The 10,733-nt window shown below is 35.9% G+C and overlaps 1 protein-coding gene across 2 annotated transcripts in view; it reads right to left on the reverse strand.

The window, feature by feature from the left end:
- vgll4b (vestigial-like family member 4b) overlaps nucleotides 1-10,733 on the reverse strand; it is a 41,294-nt gene that overhangs the window by 16,006 nt on the left and 14,555 nt on the right. Inside the window, exon 1 of one of the 2 annotated variants that reach the window (XM_024269324.2) lies at nucleotides 4,721-5,342. The exons of the other annotated variant lie outside the window; for it this stretch is intronic. Coding sequence (XP_024125092.1) covers nucleotides 4,721-4,802 — 82 coding nt within the window. The 5' untranslated portion in view covers nucleotides 4,803-5,342. Of the gene's footprint in view, nucleotides 1-4,720; nucleotides 5,343-10,733 lie in introns of those variants that run through there. 2 annotated transcript variants of the gene reach the window in all.

A 10,733-nucleotide genomic window follows, 5' to 3' on the forward strand; every position in this document is an offset into this window, starting at 1 on the left:
ATTAGTCGACTATTGAAATAATCGTTTGTGGCAGCCCTAATTTACATCATTGACAAACCACTAAAAAGTATAAGAAAAAGTAGCAAAAACAATCAAATTCTGAATATGATCTTACTAACAAAACCATTTGCTTAGAAACAAGATGCTATTTATTTAACTGTCAGGCGATTAAAGAAAAAGGAGGAGCCAGCATGAAGATGTATGTCCACTCTGGCTTTTCCCGTCTCTGCTCTCTCAGGTCATTAGGTCCACATGATCAAAGTCATTTTCCTTTGATAGAACTTCAAACAGCTTAGAGTAAGGAAGAGATTGCATTACAAACTAGAGTGAACCTGTTTTTCTTTCCATTTCAGTCGGCCTTTTTTTACCCACAGTCGTGTCTTTCTCCCTCTCCAGCATTTAAAAGAAGATAAGTCTCCACATGTCCTCTCTGGCTTCAAAACAGTAGTTATTTTAGGCAGAGGTGCATATGAACTAAATGCCTTCTGGATATACATTGTATATTCAAAGGGTCTTACGAATATAAGTGTGTTCTTGTGTGGAAGCTTTAGAGCTGAACTACTAAACATGATGTATAGTTTGCCTGAGATGTGGATTTTAAATGTAATAAATCTTTTTTTTTTTTTACAGAATGAGCAAAAAGTGGACTACTGTGAATGCCTTTGAGGTGGTTTCTAGCCCCTTTTAGTTTTTTCAGCTCAGCAACAAAGGGAAAAGGAAAAAAAAAGGTCAGCATTTCCTTGCACCTCTCACTGCCAGGTTTACAACTGATAGCCGCTTGACAAAGAGATAGCAACACAGATAGCCAACAAAGAGAACTGTCTGCAATTCACAGGATACAACCTAAAGCCAGGAGCTGTTTGGCAACGGAAAATTTGAACTTTATTCATGACATAAGTCAATATACTATCAAACACATTTATTTTCTATTTAATAAGTAACTAGAAAAATGTTACATCTTGCATTATAATCAGCTGCCATTGTGTGAGTTTAAAAACAAGAGAATTGTATTAACTAGCTGATGAAAGGTTATTACTCCCAAACTTCATAGAGTTGACCTTTTAGGTCACACTTCAGAATAACTCCCTTTTCACTGGAGCTAACTATTACCATGTCAAGGAATGAGGTTAAATGCTTTACTGTCTTTAACACCGACATACTTTACACCCTGTACACCTTTTTATAGTTGTGTCTAGTTCACTTTTACCTATTAAAAGATGCTGGTATTGACCTAAAGAAGGATTGCTTACAGAATTTGTTTGGCACCAAAAACACAAGTTTTTTTTTTTTCTTTTGTAATTTTCCAGTCCTTTTTATTTTAACTTGCGGTTTTGTTATGTTCCAAACGTTTCCAGATTCTGTTAGAAATAGAGATTAGTGCTGGAATTGCGTAATGCATTTGCAACATGTGAAAAAGGAATTGAACTCCTGTAGAATTTTGCTGCACAGTAAAAAAACTGAACTTTATGAATGGGTCTTAACTTTAACAGATGTTAGGACACTTGAAACTTTGCATTTGAGTGGAAACAATACAGTCAAATACATATATTGGCACCCCTAAGTGGCAACAATGTCAGATTAAAGGATTCAATTCTTGTTTTTGTTTTTAGATTATTGAATTAAAAAGAATTAGGACATGAATGAAAGCTTTCACATGGAATACTAAAGTTGCTCATTTATTAAATAAAACTGAGAATTTAGAACATAATGTTTTTGATAATGTGATAAAATAATCTCTTGTCTTTCATTATAGATGAAATTAAGCACATTAGTTGTATGTTTTTTTCAAAAAAGAAATGAATAACTCTCAATAAAACTTTAGTACACAGTTTTTCCAAAAGCATAAATATTTACAGTACATTTACTAATCATGTGATGCATTTCATAGGCAAACATGTTTCACTAAACCACTTCTTCAGACACTTTAAGATTAGTGTCACACCTGCACTTGCTATTGAGTGTGACCAACAACAACAATGTGCTGCCTTCAGAGCAGACCTTAAGGCTGGGACATTAGAGTACCAGTATGAGCATGCAGGTGGAATTGCCAGGAAATGTATTTGAGAGGGTGTGCTCATGCATAGAACAACAAGCCAGGACACCCATATCAACACAAAGCTTTCCCCAACCCTTTCTTTGCTTTACATGCTTGAACTTGTCTTTCTTTTCCTGCTACTGAGCTACTTTCCATTCATAGTTTACACTTTTCTTTATATGAAAAGCAGATTTTTGTTTTGTCAGATAGATTATACAGTTTTCCAGACACAGATGGGAAATTAATCTAAAAAAAAAACTACTCTTGTTGTGTGAATGCTTACTAAGTATTTATACTATGGGGATCCTCCTGCTCCTTTCCGTACGTTTTTCGGCACATAATTATTGAGCAAAATATGCCTTATGGGAAATGAATGACTCAGTCTTCAAATTTCACAATTTAAAATAGATTAGTAACAAGCCTTTAGCTATATATTTATGGGCTATGTTTTTATCTTTTATAGTAATTAAAAAAAAGTGGAGTTTAGCAAATATTCTAGCAACATGCTAACGTCTTTGGCTAATTTGTTATCTACTGAGGTTTTTTATAGGCTAATTTAAAGTTTAACTTCTATTTTAGCAACAGGCTATTTTGGGCTACTTTGGAGTTTAGCTAGTATTTAAGCAACAAGATAGCTTTTTTGGCTAGTTTGTAATCTAATAAGGTTTTTTGGGCTAATTTTGAGTTTAGCTCGTATTTAAGCAACACACTAAATATTTTTTGCAAAATTGGCATGTATTTGGGGTTTTTTAGCAATTTTCTACAATTTTTTCAGAAATTTAGATCAACTTCAGCACTCTTCCGTAGTTCTTGAACAAAATTTCCAGTATTTTAGCAAATTTAAGATTTCTCAAATAGCTTTTGCTTTTTCAGCAAATCCCTCCAGCAATTAAAGTAAATTGCATCACCACTTTCAGCAAAAAAGCTTCAGCAACTTCAGCAAAAAGCAAAAAGCATACACACTAATATTATCGAAGGTAATGCAACTTTTCAGGTTTAAGTTTATTTTGTTGTGCACTGTCTTCACCCAGAAACACAGAAGCTACAAAAAGAAAAAGTATGATTTCAGATCATGCATAAGGACTATCATCAACCTTTAGAGCTGCTCGCCTTAAAATGTTGTTGCAAAAACTTTGTTTACTCAAACTACACTAAAAGGTCATCTATATTTCAGTGTCTTCCTTAAATTATAGCAACATTAAACTTTTTTCTGAAAAGGCAGAAAATGTACAAAACAGCTTTGTCTTTTTCAGCAAAACTATAAATAAAAGTTTTGTTGCTGATCCAGTTTGGAAAAAAAACTAAGTTTAGCAATCATCATGTGCCGCTTTGCCAAAGGGCTTCCAGGCAAACGGTTTCATGAAAATGAAAAAAGCAAAAAGTAGAATTAAAAAAAAGGAAAAGCCAAAATGCCTGAGGCACCTATAAGCTGCAGAAGGTCTTATGTAGGTGTGTCTTTTAAAAAAACTATTATTCTTAGCCATCCATTAACTTAACCATAATGCTTTGCTCTGTCAACTAGTCATCCTGCCTGTTTGGGAATGGTTGATCAATCAGTCTTTTGTTCTCAAGGCAAAAACAGTTTTCAAATGAAATAAGAAAAGGACTAAATTGCATATTTATTTTTTATGATATCTCTGGAAAAAAAACACCAAAACCTAAACACAGACAATAGTAAATATCTATAATAAACTTTTTTTTTTTTACTTTCATAATATAATCAAAAACAGACATGTGTCTTCTCTATCTTGTTGAGAAGAAAACTTGTACATTTATTGCTTTGCCCTACATCTCTCCTGACATTTGATCTGACAATATGGCTATTCTGTTCAGGAAGCAATAAAAAAATTGCAAGTTTATATAAAACTTCTCTTTACTGCCATTACTGAGACCATCAAACAAGCTAATGTTTCAAAAGCACATGTTAACTAGCATTAATTACAACTGTCAGTTGTAAATATTTACAGTGCAGCTAGCAAGAAGATTAAAAACAGATGTGACTGTTAAGAACGTGAGCAACACAGTCAAACTAACCTTTCATTTCCATTTGTATAGCATAAAATAGTTGTAGAAACTTTATATGACTAGTTTTACAAGTCACTTTCCCAAATACACACTTTGCTAAACTAGTTATTTTAAAACTGTATGTTCTTTATGCTTACTACATCAGTTTACTACTTGTATTATAAGCGCCCTGCAGCCTGACTATGTGAACACAACCAGCAATGCCGAGAAAACGAGAAATACTAGAAGCAACTTTGTGGAATGACGTGAAATGCTTTTCTCCCACTGGCACAGTTCTGATGCTATGGAGGGGCAGTAAAGACCAGCAGCTTTAGATCAACACAACACGGAGCGAGCGCGAGGCCGCTTTGGGAAACATATTAATAAACGGCTTAGTCGGTATTTTTTATCCTTTGAGTTTACTCAACCCACCAATAAGGGGGAAAAAAGAGGAAAAACTACAAACTTTTCAGAATATTATTTACGCGACGTCAATATTCGAAGTTTAAAAACATTTGAGCTACATAAAGTTAGCTAAGCTAGCTAAAGTGAAATGTTGTTAGCTAAAGCGACTACTTAATAAAAAAAAATAAAAAAAAGAAAATAAAGAACTCCGACGGTGTAACGGTGTTTTTTTTTTTTTAACAACCGTATGACGTCCACAAAAGAACTCCGGTTTACCTTCGTAGCACAGAATGCCGATGTTGTTGTTCATTTTGTCCAGGTACTGGTAGTTCAACAAGTCCATCTTCGTTAGTAGCATTTATCGAGCTGGGTTTTTTAAAGGGACCAAAAAAATAAAGAGAAGAGCCGTTTTCCCCTCTCTCCTTCACTAAAGCGACGGTCGAAGAAGAAGAAGCTAAAGGCCCAGCCTCCAACTTTGTGCTTTCTAAAAAACTATACCAAAATAAAACCCCACCGGACGCAGTCTTGCAGTCGTTTCAATGATACTTCTTCTGTTGTGAGCGAATGTAAAAGCGGCGATAAAAACCCTACAAACAAAAAAAATAAAATAAAAGTAGCGACAGTTCTCCTCACAGCCAGCTGTAAGTCGACTGCACTGACACGCAGGCTATGCTTGGTATGACTCCTATGCAGCGGCGGAGGTTTCAACTGTTGCTGAGAGGAGCGCACTGAGCATGCTCACTAAATCCCTGGAGCGCCTCAGATGTCAGAGATGTTTACCACGCGAGATCAGCCTCTCCGAGCCCCACGGAGGGACGCAGAGCTGTAGCCATGCAGCAATAGTCCACTCAAAATCACCCACTACAGTAATAAAACCTCTATAAGTCACAGTTATGCATTTATTCCTGATGCATGTTTAGCATTCCAAATAAAAGCGCCAAAATACTATGATAACGTGATGTTTTCCCACTACTTTTTAAATATTATGTACTAGAAATTAAAAATAGAATAACTTTAAGTTCGTAAAATTGGCCAGGATGTATTAAAAAACCCTTCTCTAGTGGAGTTAAATACCATAGTAAAAGTAAATCCCAAAGACCCAGTGATTTCCATTGACTTTTTGATTGGCTCGCGCCTGCCCCCTGGCGTCCAACTCTTTTATTGTGGATCAAGAGAACAAAGATCTCAGTCATCAGTTTAGTTCAGGGTTCTTTTACCTCTCCATAGTGGCTCTTTGTCTAAAGAAAAATAAAATAATAGTATTTTTTTTTCAAGTAAGGGTTACAAAATCAGCGTTTATTCAATTAAGATTAGTTCATTAATAAATTAATGGGTGAGGTGCACCTCAAAGATAAACTATGTAAAGGTTTTTACATCTCTGATTACTTGAAGAGGTTTTGTTTGCCATATGCTTCCTCAAGAATACACATATTTCAAATACTAAGCAAAACTTTCTTTTAAAAAAAATCTGATCTTTTGTTAGATTAAAGTACATACTATCTTATCCTGAGCTGCGCTGGGATGATCCTGCATGGCACAAGGCGTCTTTTATTTTGAAAGGAAATCATACATGCTTATTAAACGTAAAAATGTCAAACAATAATTTCACATGTTAAGAAAAGACTAGTTTATTTGTATATTTTTTGTTTTTATTCGTGCCACAAAAGAAGCATAATTCATATTTATTACTTTAAAAATACATTGTAATGAATGCACAACAGTATCAAAATAAGACTTTGGGACTCCTACTAAGTTTTGATCAGTTGAAAACATGGCTCTTTTACTGTTGAAGGTTGCAGACCCCTGGTTTATTCCTTCAATGACTGTCATCCTCATGCATTTGTCTGCCAAAAACTTGCTTTTTATACATTTTTAACCTTTTCTATTTACCTATAAATACAAAAAAAATTGATTTAACCAAAGCACAAGTGTTTTTTTAATACAACTAAAAAGGTGTGATACATAATGTATTAATTAGGCTATAAACTTAAAAAAAAATTAAAACATTTGTGTCCAACATATTTACAGTAGTGACTAACACCCCATTTTCCATTTAAACCCTCCTGACATTATTAACTCTTCCCTTTTTTGTTTTGTACAATAGACACACACAAAGGGCCTTTCCTTTCCACTACCTTGACCTCCTACTGTAATTGTGGCCCCATCTAATTAGACCACCTTTGTTTCGATTTTCATGTACAAAGAGAACCGAGTTCAGTCAGAGTCCATGTTGTTCGTCAGCTGTTACCACAGTTTATGCTGCAAGTTAGAAGAGCACCTAAAAAGCCACTCAACTCGTTTTCTACTACGCACTAGGCTTTATGGGAACAACTTTACTAATGGAAATCAATGGGAGATTAAAGCTGAATTACAAACACTGACCTCAAATGTATGGCCCACAATTTATAACTTGATTTGCTAACAATTTCTGAGTCCAACCAAGAAGTTCTGACCAAAGTACAAACATGTTTTGTTATGTAACAAAATGTTTGAATAAATTATTGGCAGCAGCAGAAGATAATCTATAAAATAAACAGAAAGAAACTACTGAATTGTGACAACAAAACAGTCAATTTAATATTTTTACCATGACTGCTGAGTAACGTGTCTTACACCTGATTCCAAAATTTGAAAAGCAAAAAAACTCTATAACACAGCTTCATTGTACTAGTCTGGTATTTTGTAAGATGAATAAGTACACCAAGGAGATTAATGGTTACACAAGAACTCTGTAATATTCCAACTCCACTGGGGAAAGGAGTTACACTATTGTGAGAAACATATTTGACATTTACAATTTGTTGTTGTTTGTGTTTTACATTTTTTTTTCTAGAAAATCAAAGCCCTGACGATAAATCCTGCATGTATGAAATATTCCACTTTCATACTTTTGCAAAATGTCCATAGACTTACAATTTCATAAATACAAATCAGCCCTCTTAAAGTTTCTTCATGTATGAAGTTTGACTGTTTCCATAATCCACACAGATGAAGCGCCACTTCTAATTCCCTGTGTCTGAACAGGTCTGGGCTTCTCCTGTGTGTGGTTCATAACACTCCACAAAGCAGGTGTGGTGATCCACAAACACACTCTTTATGTTGTGACACAAGTCTCTACACAAGAAAGATCACAGATTAGAACAAAGAAGGAGCTTGATTTGGTTTTTAACTGATTGTCTAGGCGATACAGCTTTACAGAAATAAAAACACATATATATTTAAGATTTTACAATAGTTTGGAGACAAGAAAATACACTTAAAAAATGTCAGAAATCTGTGTATTTTCCATGAATGAAAACATAACCTTAAGCAAGACTGAAAAGAAAGTCTTAGTCCGCCGGCAGCGGCGAACAAAGGTCAAATCCTTGATTACTTTACAAGACTCCAGCTTTGTTTTATGGGGGCATAATGGGTCAAAGACATTTATCAACTCTGAAATTCGTCTGTGTATGAGGTACGAGGATGTTTCCTAAACTGCTCTACAGCCCTCGAGGCTGTCACTGCTTTCACTATCAGTACACCATCAAAGTCAAAAGTCAAAGTCAAAGTTACTTTATTTTTCCGGTAGGAACTTCCTTTGCTGGTGGGAGCACAAAGCAGAGTCAAACAATCATCAGTAAAACAATTAACATTTTTCTAACAACAGTAAGTGAGAGCCAATAGTCTGGGTGTCAGTGCATCAAGTAAGTTTATTATACATTCCTCCCTGTTGATTTTCACTCACGCTGTCAGTCAACCAAACTATTTAGTGCTAAACACAACAACTTATCACATCATTAGAGTTTTTGGATGAACAAATACTATAAAACTAGATACATGGCATAACCTGCAATACTGCTACTGTGAAAGCTGTAAGCTGAATGTGGCTGCAGAAGATGCTAGTGCTGATAGCTGAAAATGCTGAAACTGATAGCTGAACATGCTGAAACTGATGCATGAAAATGCTGAAGCTGATAGCTGAAAATTCTGAAACTGATAGCTGAAAACGTTAAAGCTGATAGCTAGCTTGAAATGCTGAAGCTGATACCTGAAAATGCTGAAACTGATTAATGAATTCTTGAAACTGATAGCTATCTAAAAAAGCTGAAGCTGACAGCTGAAAATGCTGAAACAGATTCCTGAAAATGCCGAAGCTGATAGCTGAAAATGTTGAAGCTGACAGCTAGCTAAAATGCTGAAGGTGATAGCTGAAAATGCAGAAACTGATGGATGAAAATGTTGAAGGTGATAGCTAGCTAAAAATGCTGAAGCTGATTGCTGAAAATGCTGAAACTGATAGCTGAACATGTTGAAGCTGATAGCTAGCTAGAAATGCTGATAGCTGAAAATGCTGAAACTGATGGCTGAAAATGTTGAAGCTGGTAGCTAGAAATGCTGAAGCTGATAGCTGAAAATGCTGAAACTGATGGCTGAAAATGTTGAAGCTGATAGCTGAAAATGCTGAAGCTGCTAACTTAAAATGTTGAAGCTGATAGTTGAAAATGTTGAAGCTGATAACTGAAAATGCTGAAGCCTAAAGCTTGCCAAAATGCTCGCAAAATGCCAAATTAGAAAAACAAAATGAAAAAAAAGTCTACTTTGGCCAAAACAGCTGGTATGTTGTTAAAATATTAGCCTAACTCAAAATTTGCCTTAAAAACTAGAAGCATGTCTAAATTAGTCAAAAACAGCTAGCACATTGCTAAATTAAAAGCTACAGCCCAAGCCTTAAAAAACCTAGTAGCTGCAGAATATTTTAAAGTTTGAATGGTGTCTCTAGCTGAAAGTAGATGCAAAAGTACACCGTTTTTGAAAGATTTGAGCAATTTCTCATTCCCAAGGAGCATATTTTACTCAGTGGCGGGCCGTCAGGGCCTGCAAAGCCTTCTCTGCTGGCCTAAAAATATCTGAATCACAGACTGATATTAATTATTATTTATTTCCGTGAATACGTATTCTATAATTCCAAATGCTCTGTCTTCGTCCTTTCATTGCTGTCTCCCTGGTTGCGCTGCTTCCAGACGTGTATTTTCCTATTTAAGCATTAACCAATCACATTGCAGCACCATTTGTTGCTAGGGTCAAAGAAATCTGCCCGGAGGCCTTCACAATCAGTTCTGCGGGCCCAGTAGCATAAAATAATTGTCGACCAAACTGTTGCTTCAACCAATCAGATTTGGAGTAGGCGAAACCAAGGCCAGCTAGAAGGCCTTCGGAAACGTCATCATTTTCACGAGCTTTGATTGGACAGCTCGCAGCTCGCTCTGGTTCTGCGTTATGTGCCGGACACAGGTGCAGAGGAGCGGCGTGTCAGGTTTGAAGATGTTACCAGTGGAAAGCATCTCATCGTCTGATTTTTGGTGGAAAATGAATGTCTGGGTAAAGTTGTGGCACAGTTTTGTCTGGCACGGGTAAAGGAGTTCCGTGACTCCGTTGAGTGGGAGTGAAGCTGATACGAGGAAATCTACGAGGCCCCTGAACGCACCACGGGCGCTCCGAGCTCACGAAGAGGTGCAGCGCAAAATCCTCGCGTGCACTACCAACAATATTATTTTCCAGACACAGACCAGATTTCAAAATCACAAAAACTGATGTTTGTCACCCTCCTGGACCACAAGAGGCTTCAGGAATACCAGAACATTTCCCGCATGCAGCCTTTTCCAGCTCAGCCACGGAACACTTTCCATCTGCGAAACGCACGGATTCTGCATGACAGAGTGATCGAAATCTTGAGGAAAGAAAGGATGGATTTTGTGTTTAAATAATCTGGATTTCTGGTGAGTAAAATTTTACTATAGCCCTACATAATATTGAAATTTTATCAGGTTATTTTTTATGCTTTTGGTGTGTGTGTGGCAGCTGTACCTGCAGTAGAAGTTTTATTGCCATAAAATAGTTATTGAGGGTTGGATTGATTCAGATGGAGCACTACTGAAGGCCTAGGTGTGAAATGCACGGCCCGCCACTGATTTTACTCAGTATTAAAAAAAAACTATAAAGTTTATGAATACCAAAAAATACAAGCAGTAATATCCCGAATGAGCTGAATATTTTGATATCAAGATTGCTTAAATCGTTGAAAGCGTGATTCAGTTTTAACGTGCCAAAAACATACAGAAAGATGCAGGAGAATCACAGAAAAGTGAGTTTTAAACAAAAGAGGACCACGTTAAAGTATTTATATCAGATTCTACAAATGTATTTCATAAAATCTACTTCTGCTAAACACTTTTAGACTAGTTTTAGAATGAAGTTAAGTTTTGCTTTTTATAGTGAAAGTGTAACCAACTTTCCAACAAACTAGTTTCTT

Source organism: Oryzias melastigma, linkage group LG5 (assembly GCF_002922805.2).
Source record: "Oryzias melastigma strain HK-1 linkage group LG5, ASM292280v2, whole genome shotgun sequence".
Classification (NCBI taxonomy): domain Eukaryota; kingdom Metazoa; phylum Chordata; class Actinopteri; order Beloniformes; family Adrianichthyidae; genus Oryzias; species Oryzias melastigma.